Source organism: Xiphophorus couchianus, chromosome 10 (assembly GCF_001444195.1).
Source record: "Xiphophorus couchianus chromosome 10, X_couchianus-1.0, whole genome shotgun sequence".
Taxonomy (NCBI): domain Eukaryota; kingdom Metazoa; phylum Chordata; class Actinopteri; order Cyprinodontiformes; family Poeciliidae; genus Xiphophorus; species Xiphophorus couchianus.
The window spans coordinates 14,871,439-14,890,456 of record NC_040237.1 but is presented as its reverse complement, the minus strand read 5'-3'; the positions used below and the strand labels follow the sequence as shown (position 1 = coordinate 14,890,456).

General features: G+C 39.1%; 1 protein-coding gene across 1 annotated transcript; it reads left to right on the top strand.

Annotated features, from left to right (window-relative positions):
- Positions 1-1,120: 1,120 nt before the first annotated feature.
- Positions 1,121-18,772, top strand: bsk146 (brain specific kinase 146). Its single transcript, XM_028029650.1, has 5 exons — positions 1,121-1,426; positions 12,182-12,436; positions 12,514-12,716; positions 13,314-13,505; positions 13,586-18,772. The coding sequence occupies exons 2-5, from the start codon at positions 12,265-12,267 to the stop codon at positions 14,339-14,341; spliced, it is 1,323 nt and encodes a 440-aa protein (XP_027885451.1). The 5' UTR covers positions 1,121-1,426; positions 12,182-12,264; the 3' UTR covers positions 14,342-18,772.
- Positions 18,773-19,018: the final 246 nt, after the last annotated feature.

Genomic DNA, 19,018 nt, shown 5'->3' with positions numbered 1-19,018 from the left:
TAGATTAGAAGTGCATTTATTGCACTGCACAGCTGCCCTTTTGTTCTGGACCAGTGCTGCGTTTAAGTGAGGCTTGTACATTTGGCTTTCTGGTAGAAATAGCTTCCTAATCTCAGGCTTTTGGTGATTTTCGATCTTCCGTATTAGTTTTCATTCATGAATATTTTAACTACTAAGCAGCCTCACTTTCAGTGTGAATCTTTATCTTTTTACTTCTGAGGACATCTAGGATCTCAAAATATTCTGTTGTTATTTCTGATAACGTAGCTATCAGAAAATTTGTATGAATCATTATGAATAATTATTTATGTATTTTTATGATGTGAACATTGTTTAATTGTTATTTTGCCCCCCTTTCTATCTCTACTGCCACACATTCTCATTTTGTCTCTTCCTACTTCCATTTTGAATGTGTATCCTTTGCACATATACTTAACGGTTATTCCTATTGCTCAACTTATCATGAATATTTTCAGATACAGCTTCTATAGAAATTTCTCATTTAGTTTATCTTTGTTTGAGAGGATGTTTATGACAGCTGGACAGCTGTTCTCATGGCCATGACATAACATCTATGTTCTAAAATACAGTTTTTAGTGGTCTTATGTCCTATATTTATTTTACGAGACAAAATTTAGAGTTTCAATTAGCTTTTGGTCATAATTATTAGAAACAATCATGAAATCTTGCATTGGCTTATATTATTAATAATTAATTAATTGGGTTTTTTTTTAACACTTTGATATTTTGTGGTGGTTTTTTTGTTTTTGTTTTTTGCCAAAAGTGATTTATTTATTTTATTTTATTTATTTATCTATTTCTATTGTATTCTAACTCAACTGGTGTGGAACAAATCTATAAAAACTGTACAAATTTACGTAAATGAACTTTTTTTTAATTAATATTTTAACTGACAAGGACGCACCTGTAAGTGTACTTCTACTATTCATTTAATTTTTTTTTTATTTAATTCGATTTTATTTTGTTGTATTTAGCGCGTTTGCGTGCGCTGTTGATATTTCCGATGACCCACGAAGGCAGCATAGTCTGTACGGAGACAGCGAGCAGCGGCGGCTCCCGGCGGAGCAGCGCTGTGATTGGCCGGAGCCTGGAGGAGGGGGAGGGCTCTCCCCCTCCCCATTCCTTCCTCGCGCCGTCTTCATCTCGTCTCCTCTCCTCCCAACCTGGAGATCAGAGCGATGCGGAGACAATAGGACGCAGAGCCGCAGGGAGGGGGAGCAGGATGCTCGGATCCACATCCAGCAGCGACACACGGCTCTGCGGAGGCTTCTGGCTGGACGCGTCGGTCAGGCTCACCTCACTGTAGTATGCGCTCTCATCGATCTGCCTGTTTATTATTATTATTATTATGAGTCTGCGTGGACAGGGTGGACACTGCAGCCTCCAAATGGGAACCCACTGAAGGGTGAGTACTGGGAGAAATCTCCAGTGCCTGCCTCCTCACCTGCACCCCGACCTCCTCAGTGCAGACAGCAGCATCGTGTCCTACTGTGCTTTTAACTCACCCATCACCTCAGAGCACACCAGCACTGATCCACGTTAGAAACAATGCGCTCACCGCTGATGAATTTGAGTCTTTAATATTTTGAATGTTTTTATTGCTGCTTTCCGTTCTTGTGATCTGTTCTGTGTCATTCTGGAAAACGCATAGAGGGGGTTGGGGGTTATCGTGTGTCTGCAGCGCCTTCTGCATGTGCGTTTGTTTCCTATTCTTTCAAGCGCCGTAAAGTGCTTCTGATTTTCCTCTAACTCTGAGCAGACTAAGATGCAACACAACACTGGCTCCCAGAATACTGATGACGGCTGTGAAACGCCACCTGAACACCGTGTTTACATCTTGTGTGGCTGCAGCACAGCACTCTGCTTCCAAGGGACGATGCAGATAATGGTCGATTTTGTAACAGAAAGAAAAGAAAATGATAATATTAGATATGTGTCTTTGTTTTAGAAATGCACCAATCCGGCTGTTAATCGGCTAATACCGATTTTAGTTTGTCTTTCAGGACTGAGCTTCTGCCTGTTTGAATATTGGCAGGTTTTATTTTTTCTCTAAAGGATGAGGAGTGTAGTGATAAACCTACATCTGATATCAGGTACAAGAGAACAACTGGAGATTTTTGCAGAATTTTGGGGAAAACTAAGATTTAAGAATCTGTAGTCAGGGGTAAAATAAAACCCTTTAGTTTTGACTATTCACTCTATTGTGGGTTTTATGCTTTCACATTAATGCAAAAAAAAGAGAAAAAGATTTAAAATGCTGCTTCTTTTGTTTTAATGAAGAAATAAATTTATAAATCTTAAAACTTTGTTTTAAAAAAAATCTCTTTTCAGTGTAGAATAGTTCAGGTCTGACCAGTATTTTAGATTTTATTTAGTATTTTAGTGCCAGGGAGTCGACCTAAATTGTGCTGAATTATTCCAATATTTTCTCTTTTGTAGCCAAAAATTCTGAAGCCACAAACAATTTAACAGTGATGTGGCATTTTTTGTGCTTTTGTTACCCAGTGTGCCTGAAGATGTTCTTACTACCCGACCCGAGGAACTGCTTCTTGTCTTGCTACAAAACAAGAGCCTCAAATGCAATTTAAGGATAAAAACACTCACCTCTTATTTCACCCGTTGACAGTAATTCCTAACAGCTGTGTTTTTATAATTACAATGAATATTAAGTTTTAACTATCTATAAATCTCTTTTCATTGTAGACTTATTGAGTTTAGTCATTTGAGTTTAGAATTATAGTGAACGATGAAAATATCCAGTCGGAGAAAAAACCCGGATATAGCTCTATATAAAGCACTTTGTGGTTAACTTATTGTTTGGTAGTTCAAGTATGAAAAAAGTCAAATGTAATTAATTTTGGATCTATGCATGATTGGTAAATCTGAAAAAAGAATTTTTTTCATAAAAATCCAGGTAAATATCCTGCTGCAAACCAATTGGAGTAGGGTGCCTGGTTGTTTGCGTGCGTCTGCTGATCAGAGAAGGCCTTGTCCTTTATATCACGCTGAAGTCGACCCGCTGCACATCTACAGACTCTCCAGCATGATGAGTCATAGCTTCCAATGTGGGTTACATGAACAGTCTGGGGCTAAACATCGACTTTGCCAGTGAGAATCCAGTTGTGGTGGGAGCTTTGCCTGTCATTTGTCCTCATCGGGCCAATAACGTGGTAAATGTCTTCACAACCAGCTGAAGAATCAGAACATGTCGCAATCCAGGATTTAGTAGGAACACTATTTAACCTTTCGGGGCTTACTCAACACTACGACTCAGGTATTTATTTGGTAAACGTGTGTATGTATGTTTGCCTTTATGTAACCGTGGGGTCCAAAACCGTAAAGAAGCACCAACGTTTGCGGACCGCCTACATTTAAAAGATTAGATTTTGTTTTTGAGTTGAGGTAGAATTACATTGTTGCATGGTTTATGGTTGGGCATCCATTGATTAAGGCTTGAGGTGAGAGTAAGGACTCTGGGGAATTCAGTTGCAAATTTAATTCGGGTCCAATAGGTCGATAAATAGGCTCACTGAGAAGAGAGAAAAGTGGGTCTTCAGGAGATGCACGATGTTTGCTGATTATGGATGTCCCTGTCCAATCTCAAGTATCACATTGTGCTTCTGATCAACAAATGATCAAAATGATTGAAGACGTTGGCCAGTGTTCAATCTTGAGGTGGCGAAATATCAGAAAAACATTATTCTGACAAAGGTGATCAAGTTAAACCCTCCATTTACCCCATTTTTTTGTTTATCACAATGGTCCATTACACAACTGGTAAATATATATATCAAGTGTCTGCACCGAGTTAAGTAAAAATTTTATCCAACAAGCCAAAAATATTATTAAAATGCAAATGTGAAGTTTCACACTTTGACATATAGTACATTTAAAATTCAACTATTGATACTTATTTTTACACTGTATAATATGATAAAGTCTGGAATATTTTAAATAAAAAAAACCAGACAAACCTTTACAAACAGCACTTTTAGAAAATGAAAATGTCGATATGTTCACAAGATGTAAAATTCCTCGCTTGTGTGCTTAAACTTGGCCAATAAAGCTGAATTTGACTGTAGATTTACTACGCAGCGACATCTTGTGGCACAAACAGTAATTTACAATCAACTTAGTCGTGTGGCTGAGCTGAGGTGCAGAAGTTACGTTTCTTTTCAAAAACACTTTGTAAAAGTCCATGTTGCATCATTCCTTATTCCTCTTTATAGTAAACGCTGGACAACCTATTGCTATATGGAAATGCACTCTTTATTTCTTTGTTATTATTATTTGAATTCCGTAGTCTTCTGTGACTAATGACTGGAATTGCTGGTATTATAATATATTATTGTGTGGAAAGTGTCCCATCGTTTGAAGGGGACTTTAGGCCTTGGAGGATTCCTAAATGTCTTCTCAACCCCCGACCAGTTGAGGCAGATGGCCACTCATGCTGAGTCTGCTTCTGCCACCGGGATTTCTCATCTCTACTGTGGCAGGCTGCAATGTTCACTGGAATTAAATTACATGCATATTTTTATATAGCTATGGCTTGTAATCTGCCTGGATTTGGTGATATATATCTGTAAATAAGATTCAGTTGAATTTATTTTTATTCTTTATTTTTCATTGAAAGACACCAGCAGCTGGAATCCAATAACTTGTGTTGGTTACGCGCACACACACACACACACACACACACACACACACACACACACACACACACACACACACACACACACACACATAATAACCCTTATTTCAATTAATAAAGGTTTCACAATTGACTTTAATTTCACATAAGAAGACTTACCCCAGCCCAGGTTTCTTTTCCATATATCACATTCTTATGCTCCTCTAACTTTAAGGTGGCTATATTGTCAAGAAAACATAACACACTGAAAAAGCTCTTTTTTTGTGTTTTCATTCATCTCGAACTCCATTCAGTGTAGAACAGTTGTTTTCAGGTATTATCAGTCTAAGTGTAGATTTGATTTTGAACTAGAGATAATAAAATCTAGCGGACTAATTTATACGCTGTGAAATTAATCCTTAGGGTTATCTATACCAACGTGAACCTCCATTCCCCCAGTGGTCGTATATCCCGGCACTTAAATTGAAAAAAATAAATAAAATCCACAGAGAAATGGAACGACTTCAAGGGGACACGATCATCCATCCATCTTGTGTTTATGTGAGATCGGGTCCAGGGGGGAAACCCAGACACCTCTCAGTCCACTGGGACTTTCCAGCTCATTCTGGTGGATCCCAATGCAAACCCAGGCCAGAAGAGATAAATAGTCTCCTCTCAGCGGAATGTGGCCCAGAAAACCTCCAAAAAAAAGCACCAATGAATCCACCTGCACCCAGGATCTCGGTTTTTGGTCGTAATCCGTATCTCATGACCATAGGTGAGGATGGGAGCATCGATGGACCGGTAAATCGAGTGCTTTGCTTTCTGCTTAAGCTCTTTCTTCATTGTGACAGACCGGAGCAGCACCTGCAACTGCATTTTTAATATGACCGCTGTGAGCAGGCACAACTGGGCCATTTAACTTGATTTGTGAGCTCTGGCAGAGTTGGGTGTTCTTTGCAGAAGACGTTATTGCAGCTTTTTTAATGCAAAAACCAACTGAGGCATAAAAAACAGGTAAAAATATACAATAATATTAATAATATGGATTTGATAAATGTCTTTATTGCCATAAGTTTTTTTTCAGTATAAAGGTGCAGAGCAAAATCTAAGTGGCTCTACCTTCAAAACTGAGGAGGTAGTTGGTCCAGTTGCACTGCCGATTAGTTGTTTGCTCTGAGTAAATGAATGAATTGCCATATTAAAAAAATGTCTGCCATGCATAGGATTTTCTGTGTAGGGAAAATGTTTTGGTCTTATCTGACCAGAGAATTGCCTTCTACTTATTGGTTATGGGAATGTATTTTTTTTTTAGTTTTTATGGATTGAATGGAGCGCTGAGATGTTAAAAGCTTGAGATTTCACTTTATAAGCTAACCCTGAATATACCCTCTCCACAACTTCATCCCTGAGCCATTTGTTGTGTCCCTTGAGCTTTATTGCTACTGTTTGTTCACACAACCCTTCCTAAGAAATTTGAATGTGCTAAATACAAATTGCACACCACACTTAAACAGATTTTTATTTGTAGGCTCACAAGAACCAAACTGAAACTTGATACTCTTAGCTTTGAATGTTGCCATAAATCCCCTACATCTGCTGTTGTGGTATCGTTGGCTGAAGGTGTTCTCGTTATCTCTTCTTCGCTGCTCAGTGGTCCTTGTCATAACGTCCCGCTGTCCCTGCCTCTCCTTTCTCATTATTTTCCCCTCATACTGTCTGGTGCCTGTCAGTGCCGAATTTCTTACTCTTACACCGAAAAGGAGTTTGATTCTCTGTGCATGCGTGGTCAACAACTTCTTCTGACCATGCCAGCATTTTCATTCGGGAGACAAATGACTAAATCTCTGTCACTGTATAGGGAAGAGATGTGGACTTTATGCTCCACAGGCCTTAAAAGAGGATGAAGACGGCATTGCTGTAATTGTTGGAGGACAGTGCGGCTGCATGAGCGGAGGCGGACGTGGCGGCAATCATCGCCTTGGCCAGCAGAATATGCTTGGCCAGTCAGCAGTGCCTGCTGGTTGCATAAGCAGTCTGGGATTTAGTCAGCTGTGGCCTGCAGTTCCTGCACTGTTTTCACACAGCCTTAAACCTGGTGGCACAGAGTGTCAGCGTGGAGCTCAGAGGACGGAGGAGGAGGAGGAGGAGGAGGAGGGAGGATTTGTGATCAGCTGAAAGGAACATGATGTATTTTGTTTCTGTTCCCAGGACATTGAATTTTGAGCCTTGTGGGAGTAAACAATTCTGATGGTTTTAAAGTCACAAGTAAATATTTATTACAACCAGAGTTTGGAAAAAAAAAAAACATGATTAATTTTTTTGGTCACTGTCAGCAGTTGTCCTGCTTTTAGTTCTGTTTTCATTCAATGGCCCTGGCTGGTAAGATTTGGTACATTAAAGCTCGTATGGATGATATTATGAGCCTGGTAGTCTTGCACATTTCAATTATTTATTTCAATAAAAAACTACGCCACAATCTTTGTAAAAGGCTAAAGAGTCCAAAAGAATGATAAATCGCATGTACTCCCAAACGGTTTTAGTTTCATTCCTAAAGATTCTTATTTTTCACATCATGCATCAACAGCGAGGCTGGAGACTCAAAATAAGATTTCATTAGCATCAATTAGATGAATTCAGTGACTAAATCAGAGTGAGAACAGAGATATGTCAATGTAAGCATATTTTCTACACCATGTCAACACATGAATGAGGTTTATTCAGGTTTTGGAAGGCTGAACAGATAACACTGGAGTTCCTCTGACTTTCCCTTTGAGCATTCAGCTTGTATATGTTATTGGATATTCTGGATCTTGAAATATTTTTAGACTTTTTGTAATTTCACAGTTACCTTCAGGGCCAAGATTCCTTAGAGAATTGCAACAGAAACTGTTGTTTCAGTAAACCTTGTTAGCATTACCATGCAAACATGATACTGAACAAAATGGATTGAAACTGCTTCTGTTCCTAACATAAATGATCAGTGACCACAGGCGGACGCCTAAAATACATTTTAAATGTTGTCCTTGTATCTAATTATATTGTAGATATTCTAAAAGAGAAATTGTTATTGTATTTGTATTGGTCTCAAAATTCTGCTCAGAGCATTTCTGTCTGCAACTCAAGTGGTTATGCATTTAAGATAAATAAAGGACTGAGTAGGAGTAGAAAAACATGGTTCGACATAAGCAAACATAATTTAAAAATAAATTATTAAATGAAATAGTCAACAATGGGGCTGTTATAGCCATTGTCCATTTTACTAGTATGGATTCAATCAACCTTGTCATGAAAGAATGCTTTAGTCGTACCCAGTTTGCTGAACATCAGTGCAGCTTGCTCCTTAACAGTTGGTTCAGTCTTATTATGAAGGCAATTAAAAGGAATAAGGAACGTCTGATAAACTTTTGAGATCTAACATTATTTTCCCCATAAACCTGTTGGGCCCTGTGGACTTTAAGCCACTCTGACTCCATTTGCACAGAAAACAGAGACAAATTTATACACAGATGTGGGACTGCAGTCTCTCACACACATGATGGTTAAATCCATTGTGAGTCAGATGAAAGTATACACACACACCCAAACACATATTTGAATATCTATTGAGTCCAATATCAGAAACCGGAGAACCTTATTTCACAGGGGTAGCAAAAACGTATGATTTGATTTAATGACTTCTTTTTAAAATGGCTCACTTTATAGTTCCATAAACGTGAACAATAAAACTTGTTCCCGAAAAAGTAAAAGAAATAAATATTTCATGAAATGTTAATGAGACCAATAAATCATTAGGCAGTACTTTCCAGATGGCAATTAATATTTTAATTTGAATTCGAAAGAATGAGGCAAAGATAAGATCATTGCCGTCTCAACTCCTTGGAGACAGAAATAACTTATACTAGTTAAAGTTTGTATTTGAGACCCCTACACTCAGCAGATTTTTGTACATAAAGAGGAGATGTGGAAAACTGTTTCCGCGCTGCTGCTGCAGCAGCAGATGGTGGTGGGATTTGTGGCTACCCTTTGTGTCTAAATTTTTACGAGGCAGTTGAGTTTGTTTCTGCTTTCTCTGCCGAGCAATGTGTAGATGAATTTCCTAACCTTGAAATCCTAGACAGGCACAGGAATTCACCATCTTTATTGCTTCTGCCCAACAGCCAAGCTGAAGGAAAATCCAAAAGTTTTGAAAAAACTCACTGTGATATGATATTTCTAGTGAGTGAGAAAATGAGTGAACTCAAGCTAGCTCATAGTTTCCCCCAGTGTATTATAAGCCTGGCGGGTCATGAGCCCCCGCCAGGCTGCGCATTGCTTATTTATAAAAATTGTTTTTAAATGTTTGCATTTTTTTTAGACTTTATAGTTGATGTTCAATATATTAATCTCCCAATAACATAATTATCAAGTGATATTTTCCAATTTCCTGTCAACTCAAAAACACAACCACTGGATGAATGGCTGCCCTGGTGCCCAACCACTGGACTTTGCAAGCTTACTGGGGGAAACCTTGTTTAATGGTTTAACCATTTTAATGCAAAGAAAGAAATTAAAGAGTTAACATTTTGAGCATCTTCTCTGTTTTATTAGCACAGTTTACATTACTAAAAGAGCAAGCTTTTTCTGGAGAATATAGATTATTTTACTGAGTTTTTCAAAAGGCTCCTGATATTTCCAAATCAAACAAGTCCCACAAGGACATTACAGAGGGAGATTTTCCTCCCCTACGTAACAAGGTTAATGTGATTTCATTGTTTTAATTTTGTGTACTTCTCTTTATGCTCCATGTACATGTTGATAACATTTATTGGGATTTAAGAGAAGCTACTCAAGATAATCTTAAGTTTCAGTACATGCACATGTACACAAGCAGGACACACACATAAACTATATAGATAAAGTAAGCAGTTCTGATCCATGACAGAAACAAATAGCCTGGTGTGCCCACAACTCCCTGGCCTCGCTTTTAAACGTGTTTGTGTGTGTTTATCACATGTGTCAGGGACAAAGAGAGAGTGCAGGGCCTCTGTGCTGCCATGCATCACCCAAACTGACTCATCCCTCCTCACCTGCTGCCATCAACCTCTCTCTCTCTGTCCGTATCACTCAAGGAGATCACACCCCCACTGAGAAACATCAAGGCCTGTGGTGGGAATGACGAGAGCCGGCTTCACATGACATGAGTTACGAAGGCTTGCAAGCTCTTTTTTTTTTTTGGGACATCAGAAACTGGAAAGCATAAGAAAGTGTGATGTAAAATGGACTTCTGAGGAGATTGGCAAAGGACTGTGTCGAAGATAATGAAATGCTGTAAATATCAGAGCTATCCAACTCCTCTGAGCAGCTTATGTAATGGTTCTGTGTTTGGCTGCATGTGTGTTCCTGCGTTTCCTCCACATGCGCCTGGATCTATAGGGTCAGGACTTGGCAGATCAGCCTCCTCAGAAAGGAGAGAGAGAGAGAAAAGAAAGAAAGCAATCGGTACGAATAATCACACTGCAGTAAGAAATGGATCTGCTGGAGCTGACTGTTGTTGGCTTGCTGTTTGGTGTGTATGTGTGACTCAGCTCCCAGCAGCCACCCATGGGGAGTAGCTTTTAGAATTACTTAGGCCTTCACTGCAGATAATTAGCATTTTCAGTGATGACCACACTGCAGATCTGACTGACAGACTGGGGGGGTTTAAATATCCGTCCTGCAGCACTCTCCCTGAAAACCACGTCACATATAACAGAAACAGCAGACTTTGCTTCTTAGGACACACAGTACCTTGCAAAATAGTTATTTTCTGATGTTGCAGCCACAACCTTATGGGCATTTTGTTAGACTTTATGTGATGGACTAAGGGTCTGCAACCTTTACAGTTCTAAGAGCAATATTTGCCTTTAGGCTACCAAAATAAGACTTGTTTAGAGCCAGAACTGTAAAAAAAATAAAATAAAAATACAACTTAAAAATTTTGATAAATAGATACTTCAGGAAATTTTTGTCATCCTTAAAGAACTTAATTATATTTCCGTCTTAAAGTTTCAGAATAAAGAATAACATAGAATATTGCAGAAAAGAAGACAAGTTTCCTGCTGTGAGATGTTTAAATTTGTGGAATAATTGTACTTTCTGTCATAAATGGAGCAAATAAAGCAAATCTCCTGTAATATCTGGTTATTTTATCAGCATTTCTGCAAAACAAAAGTATATCACAGCCACATTAGGGATGTTCTGATGGAATCCTGTCTTTAGATTCAGCAGTCCTTTACTATACAAAGCATCAAAATAAACCCAATCTTCATTAACTCCACAGAAGCAAATGGTTTCACACACTGTCCTCCAAATGTTTTGCATTTATACAAACCAGGCCCATCTCTACTTCATGGTAGCCGTGTCCAAATGTGTTTCTTCAGATTTTTTGAGCAGATTTTCAGTGGCAAAACTCTTTCTGCAGCAGCGCAGAAAGAGTTTTCCACATCTCCTCTGTGAATGTTCCCCAAGGTACAAAACTCTGCTCTGTGTAGGGGTCTCAAATACAAACCTAATGACTTTGGAGCGCCTGCTGCTTTAATTGTGGTCCTGTATTTTTGGCATAAATCCATAATGTGTTGGAACAACAAATCAACTTCATTCCTTTAAAAAAAAATCAGTAGCGTTCAGTGAGAAACCATGCTACAGTTGAAAGGGTGAAGCCTGGAACATGAGGAAAATTCACTGCGATGCTGCAGGTGATCCACTGAACAGAAGGACGGAACTGAAAAGACGTGATCATTTCAGCTATGACTACTTGCCAACAGGACGTTTCACAGATTTCTCAGCCATCTTCGGTGGAAATAAAGGTGTAAAAAGGAACTGCACAGGTTGCTGATGGTGGTGAGCCTCCAATATGTTGCTGTTGATTGTTTTCACAGCACAGATGTGTTGCCAGCTAACAGGCTTGGATAAAATTGTAGCACTAAAAACGTCTAAACTATGTTTGGGTTTAGTCGGTTCTTTTTGGATAAAGGAGTTTAGGTTCTGTTGGCTTCATGCTTAATATTATGGTATTAGAAACTGATTCAGTACTAAATACAATTTGTCAAATCACCTGTTGTCTCATATTATTAAACTTAGTCCAATTTGTTTCATAGTTTAAGTTGAATTCATAACTCTGTAATTAAAATTTTACCTTACTTATATACATAAAAAAAAATATTTAACTCTTATTTCTATTTTTGTTTTTTTAAATTAGTAGAAATGGAATTATAAACTGTAAATATGACTTATTTGCTGGTACAGAATTGGATACCTTGTTTAATATATACATTTATATATTGTCTTTTTTATGTTTTCAGACATGTCTTTATGACATTTAACTGTTTTTGTTCATTTATTTACTTTTCGTTTTGATTTGTAAAATTAAATGCCAGAATCAGCAGACATTTTGTACGAAACGTTTCTCTAAGAAAGTTTTTAACTTAGTTTTTGAAATTCTGAAAAAAGCTGTGCTTCCCATCAATACATGAAACTAAAAATTCACGTTCCTGTCTGGTTTTTGTGCAGTGACCTCAGCTGCCAGCTGCTTCGCCTCTCCTCACTGACCAACACTTCTTCACCCCAGTCCATCGTTGGAAACAGCTGCCACCATGAGCTCCTCTCCACTGGTTTCTCGAGCTAACGTGGACATCCTGGACGAGTTGCAGCTGATCGCTGCTCAGAACCTGGAGAGGCTGGAGGTCAACAAGTACTATGAAGTGATCAGGGAGCTGGGGAAGGGTACCTACGGCAAGGTGGACCTGGTGATCCACAAGATCAGAGGTGAGGGACTTGGTGTGTGCACACATTTTACGCTGCTTTTTTTGACAAGGGATTCACAATCTTTCTTTTCTCAATAGGTACAAAAATGGCGCTGAAGTTTCTGAAGAAGAAGACGACGAAGCTGAAATCATTCCTTCGGGAGTACAGCATCTCACTATACCTCTCCCCCTGCCCGTTCATCATCAACATGTACGGCATTGCCTTTGAGACGGACGAGTACTACGTCTTTGCCCAGGAGTATGCTTTGGCAGGAGACCTCTTCGACATCATTCCCCCACAGGTGCCGACTTATAGCCGCCATTGTGATTGTTTCTTAATTTACGACATTCACCAAAACGATCATTTAACCATGGAATACCATGTAAAATAGTATAACAGTAGAGCAGTTTCCCTTCAAAAACAATCCAGGTTCAATCATTCTCAGCTGACGCAATCGAGGGTCTTATGGTGTTACAGTCTTTGTTTCTACATAAACTGCTATCATTTTGACTCATCAGAAAAGACACTACATGACAAATGGACTGACTCTGTACATTCATATTGCAAGTGGTACCATCAGCAATAGTTTTCTCTTTAACACTGACTCTGTCATTCTCCATTATTTGTTGGTTTTGAAGCAATTGTCAGAACCAACTGGATAAAAATGCAAACTGTTGCTGCAGTTTCAAAAAGCGGTAAAGCCTTACAGGCATTTTGTCAACCCAAGAGTGTTGATGTCGCAACTCTTAATATTTCTCCTCCTGAATGGCATTGTCTGATGCTATATTTGACTGAGAACTTGAAGGGATCCTAACTCTTTTGTCTGCCCTCCTAAATGGCTGTAATTTGGAAAGTCCTAACTGTACGGCACATGTTCTTCTTCCATCTGGTCTTTCAGGTTGGTCTACCTGAGTCAGTGGCAAAGCGTTGTGTGCATCAAGTGGCCATCGCTCTGGATTATCTACATTGTAAGAAGCTCGTCCACAGGGACATCAAGCCTGAAAACATTCTCATTTTTGACAGAGAGTGTCGCAAAGTCAAGCTTTCAGACTTTGGCATGACCCGTCGGGCTGGCTCGCCTGTAAAAAGAGTAAGTCACCGTTGAATTTTCTTGGTTGCTATGGGCTCTTTTCCCTGACTTGGTCCTGACCTGTTGGCTTTTCTCCCCAGGTGAGTGGCACCATTCCCTACACGGCCCCAGAGCTTTGCGATGCCTCCCGCCAGGAGGGTTTCTGTGTGGACTACAGCACCGATGTCTGGGCCTTTGGTGTACTGCTCTTCTGCATGCTGACTGGCAATTTCCCTTGGGAGAAGGCGCTTCCCACCGATACGTTCTATCAAGAGTTCATCCACTGGCAGAGGAGGAGGACAAACACGGTGCCATCGCAGTGGAGGCGTTTCACCGAGCAGGCACTGCGAATGTTCCGCCGCCTGCTCTCGGTGGAGCAGGACCGCCGCTGCTCCGTTAAGGAGGTATTCGGGTATTTCAGCCACTCCTGGATGCTGGATGCAGAGCATGACAACAACGGCAATGCAGGGAGAAGTGGTAGCGCGGAGATGGTCGGCGGGAGCAACATAGGAGGAGGAGGAGGGAATGTGCGAGGAGATATGGAAGGCACCATCTCTACTTCCTCATCAGGGGAAGAAGATGAGGAGCTCCTGGTGGAGAGGATGAAGCAGCAGACTTTGTCGCCTCGTTCACCGCTCTCGCCCCTCTCTCCAATGTCTCCCATGGTGGTGGAAAGGGGCAGCGGTGGTGGCGGGGCCAAAGGAGCCATGATGGACCCGGGTGGAGGACATCATTTCGTGTCTGTCTCCACTAACAGCTCGGTGTCGTCCACTAACAGTTACGACCGAATGCCACGGGAAAACGGTTCCCCTGGCGGCCGCTTGCTAGTGGCTACACCCATTGAGATCTGCGTGTGAGCATGACGAACTCTGCGACTGACTCGACCCACACTTCCATACCTCTCGAACTGCAATAGTTGTGCATGCATCGAAACAAGACCAGACTAAAAGTACTAACGTGTATCCTGTTTTTTACATCTCGGGAAGAAAGACAACACGTTGAAGACTTAGGAGATCTTAATTGAAGGCACATACAAAAAGAGTTTTGATTGGATGTCATCAGGAGAGCCTTTGTTTACAATCCAGTGACATTTTGAGATGCATTTCATGAGAATATAAAGAAAAAGTGAGAAGCTCTGTGACTAAAACCATCAGAAAAAGAAAACCAAAATGTATTTTATAGAGCAATACTTGCAGCAAAAATAATTCAAGGGAAGACTTCACAAGCTGTGATGAAGCGACAAAGGACTTGTTTCTATGATGAGGACTAAAACAGAACTCGAAGAAACACCCTGGTTGACGGAGTGAGACGAGGTGTAACAAAAATGTGAACGTGTGTGTGGTTTGTGTGTATGAATCTTAAAAAAGTGTATTTTGCTTTGAGATACAATTTATTTATTTAATCGTACAAGACTAAAATTGTTTTTTCTATTTTGTTTCTTTTTGTTGTTTTTTTTATAATGTAGCTTTCCTTTTTTTCCACTTCAGTGAATACTGTAAAGTGACTTCCGACTCCTCTTCCCTGTGCAACACTTGCGGTCGGCTAATAAGTCGGGGTGTAACGATTTGTTCAGCTCATGAGATACCGTGATACATGACACTGAGGTCACCACAGAGATTGGATTCACAAAATAGTGCAAAGGATTCAAAAATCACAAACTGTGTTTTGAAAAAAATTTCCATTTAAGGTGAGAGTTATTAATTTCGGATTTGTTAGGGTTTATGCTTCCCTTAATTCAAAGCCAAATTTCAAATTTCACAAGTTAAATCTAAACTAAAATTTTAGATTTCATCCAGTCTTTTGCAGATTTATAGCTAGAAATGATCAAATGTGCTTCTTTAAAATAATACTAAATACATGTTTAGTTTAATGCCTATAGGAAGTTTTGAGTCAGATGCTAGCTTCAGCATTGTTAGCTTCTGTTCTGTTTTTCCCTCTTATGTGGTTTATTTCCCTAAAGCGTATCAAAATTACAGACCATCAAATGATTTAAGTCATGGTGTCAACTTCCAAAATGCTAATTTATCAGACTGTTATCATCCAGCCCAATTTGCAATCCTTGTGGTCGACTCAGTAAACGCAACACTACTATTTTTTTTTCTTTGGATAAAAAACTAGCAAAAAATGTCCAGATGTAGCTTGAAGCACTTATTTTCATAGCAGGGACTCAAATCTGCTTCACCAGGTGATCCTGCCCCACATATTAGCTAGACAGGAATGTGTGTGTGACAGAAACGTCAACACATTTCAGTATTACGAGATTTTGTACCACAAAATGTTGTTACACCCTAACTGATGAGCATACCGGTGTTAATGCTTGTACCAGAAAAATCTAACACTATTCGCCTAACTGTAGGTGAGAGAAAATGACTATGATGTCTCTGTCTATTTTTATATTTACTCCTGAAGTTCTTTTATCTTTGAAGCTTCACAGGAAAATCTGTCAGCGACGCTTTTTGTTTTCATTGTGTTTTATTTTTTACCGAACATGTGCGTTTCCTTAGATAGACGCTGCTATCTAAATACCGTGTGCAGACTAAAAAGAAACAACCTTAGCTCAATTTGGAAGAAAAAGAAACAGAAAAGAAAACAACACCAACTTTATAACTGCATGACTAGCTCACACTTACAGTAAAAAAAAAAAATACACTTGTTAAAGAAAAAGGTTTTGAAGAAATATGTGATTATTTTTGCAGTAGCACACCTTCTTGCATTGTATTCAAGACTGAATACCAGTGTTATGATCTCTTGAGAAATCCTGGTACTAAAAAAAAAGAAAATGGTAATTAGTTTTTACTCTGTGTGAAATATTTGTGTTATTGTGTGATCATCTCACCACTTTAAAGAACAGCTAAAAAAAAAAAAAAAAAGATAAGCATGAGGGCACTGGAGCAAGAGGCTGTAATTAGAAACTTCTGTTTTATCTGAAGAGTTTTCTTCTAAATGGCCTTTCATGAGGTAGTGAAGCTTTTCACTTTTTGTATTTTTTATCCGATTTAGAATGATGGCAAAAAAAAAAAAAGAAGCAAACCATTCCTTTTTTTTGACTATGAGAAAATAATTCAAGAAAAATGATATTTTCCAAGGCTTAAAATCATGTGTAGGAATGGCTACTGCTTTCCACACATTAACCTGCATGAACATGTATGTGCTAAAAAAAAGCTCTCTTGTGAAAACCTGCTCAGTGTTTCTCGAACCCCAAACCGTAGTAACCCGTAGATGTAGTGTAGCCGCTGCCGACGATATGTTTCTTTATCTTGTGAGTGTCAGTAGCCTCAGCATGGATACTCCCCGACTGAGGAACAGCTAGACCCAGCTAAAGCCCGTCCATTGTGCATTTTCATCATCAGTGGGTATGTATGCTAAGTACAACATCTTGTGACATCCCTGACCTCATCAGCAGCCTTCTGATTCAGAACAAAGGACCGTCCTGATGCAGACACTGTAGCTCCGCTGTTTTCTCCAGCTGGCTGTGAGCTACACACTAAATTCACATGACCGCGTGAAACCTGTACATGAGCTCATCGAGCAATTAAAGCACCCGGTAGATATGGTTAATGGTGTCTTTGAGTTGTTGGGGTTGATTTTTGCAGAGTTTGAAAAGTCAGGGAATTCCTATTCAGATACATGTGTGTTGTAATTATTGTATCTCTGTCTCATAGTAGGTTTTCCAAGAAGAGGCATTTTAACTTTTTATTTTATTTTTTTTAAGTATACATGGGTCCATGACAAGTAGCCAGGTAGATAAAGCGGCTGCTCAAGTAAAACAGTGTGGAAAACGAAGGCGCGCCACCTATCGCTTGCTTTCAGGTAATGCAGTTTTAAAACAACCGTTAGAAAGCGACGAGCTGTATGCTAACACCAGCTAACATAGCCTGAGCTAACAGGAGCTTTGCTATTAAGAGTCGAATGACGAAAAACGTCGAATGTTCCGTTCAATAGGCAATTAAAAGCTTCAGCTATGCTAGATTTTTATCTAAAGTTCGACTCCAAATTGTTCTAATTGTAAATTGTGAAGTTATTTTGGCAGCAGACATTTCTGTATCCTGTGATAATATTCCAGAAATTCTGACCTGGAGGTTTTTGCTAAGTTTGAAATGTCCCAGCAAAGATACAGTCAGTGCCTGCATTTGGACCACGAGAGAAAAAAATCGATTTTTCTGGACCAATTATCGACCTTAAATATGATATTAACATGACAACCTCATAGATTAGAATGGCCGTCTCCCTTTCTTCCGGTGTTGGGTTCTGCTGAGATGTTAGCTTTGTGGTTGTCATGATTTGCCCGTTGTGTCAGCACAAAGTTTCCAAACATGTTCAGTACAGATAACTCCAGTGGTTCAGTGTTAAGCTAAAGAATGCAGCAATAAACAGAGAAACAGGAAGTTATTTCAAAAGTTCTGCTAGAAAATTGTTGCTGGTATTTTACTTATTTTTAAAATTATTAAAGCAGCTTCATGGAAGTTTATCCCTTTTTAAAATTGCTTCTAAAATGCAAAATAATAGAATTTGGATTCTTAATTAAGACTTACCATTAACTAATGTGGCAATTGAGTATTATTAATTATTACCTTAGTTTGTATATTCATGAATGTGTTAAACTGAAGAAGACATTACTAGTAATTATTCAGTTTTAGTATCCATTAATCATCCAAATCCCACCAGCAATACTGTGTTTTTAAATGTAGCGGGACGTTTTACTCCGTATGTTTTTAACTGGATGCCCAAACTGGGCGTTTTTTTGTTCAAATGTGGATTCACTGATGTCGAACTTTTCTGTTTGTTGATGTTTCATTTGAGAACGAACAGCTTTGTAATCTTGTTGGTGGTTTGGTAAGAAATTTAGTTAATTACAGGCATCTGACAATATATGAGCAAAACCAGAGTACGTAATTGGGTACTTATTTACTTTCACCCTCACTCGATTTCTTTGCTTCAAAAAACATTTGTGCTTGAGCTGAAAGTGGCGATATATATTTTTATCGATTTTTTGCAGTGAGCGAAAGTAGATTTCCGAGTTCCTGGAAGCCACTTGGCCCTTTTTGTTTCCTAGTGTCCGAGTCAGTGATTGCTGCTCCGTCATCCCATCCATAATGTGATATGTGTGTGTAATAAATTCCCATTGTCTGTTTGGTGACATATTTCCCCATCATCATGATTTTAGCAGAGTTTAAATGAATAGATGACCACAGCACTAGAACTCCTACCCACTTTTGTCTTTGCAAAACATCCGTCTTCCTGTAAGCTGAGATTTAGTCAATAAAATGAGAATACGTGTTGGAATGAAATTGGTCCTTTCTTTCTTTTTTTAAATCCCATGACGTTTGTTGCTTAATTTTAAGGGGTTTGCTTTAGCAGTAGACCTGATTTCAACACTGCTTTCTCAATTTTTCTCTTTTTACCAAATGACTTATTTTAGATATAAGCTCACAACTGAAATCTGTGAAATCCCAGAGGACTAAATGGTTGAAACGTCTTCATCAGCACGTCAAACAATTACACTTCAGATTACCTAACAAAATGAACTTGAGTAA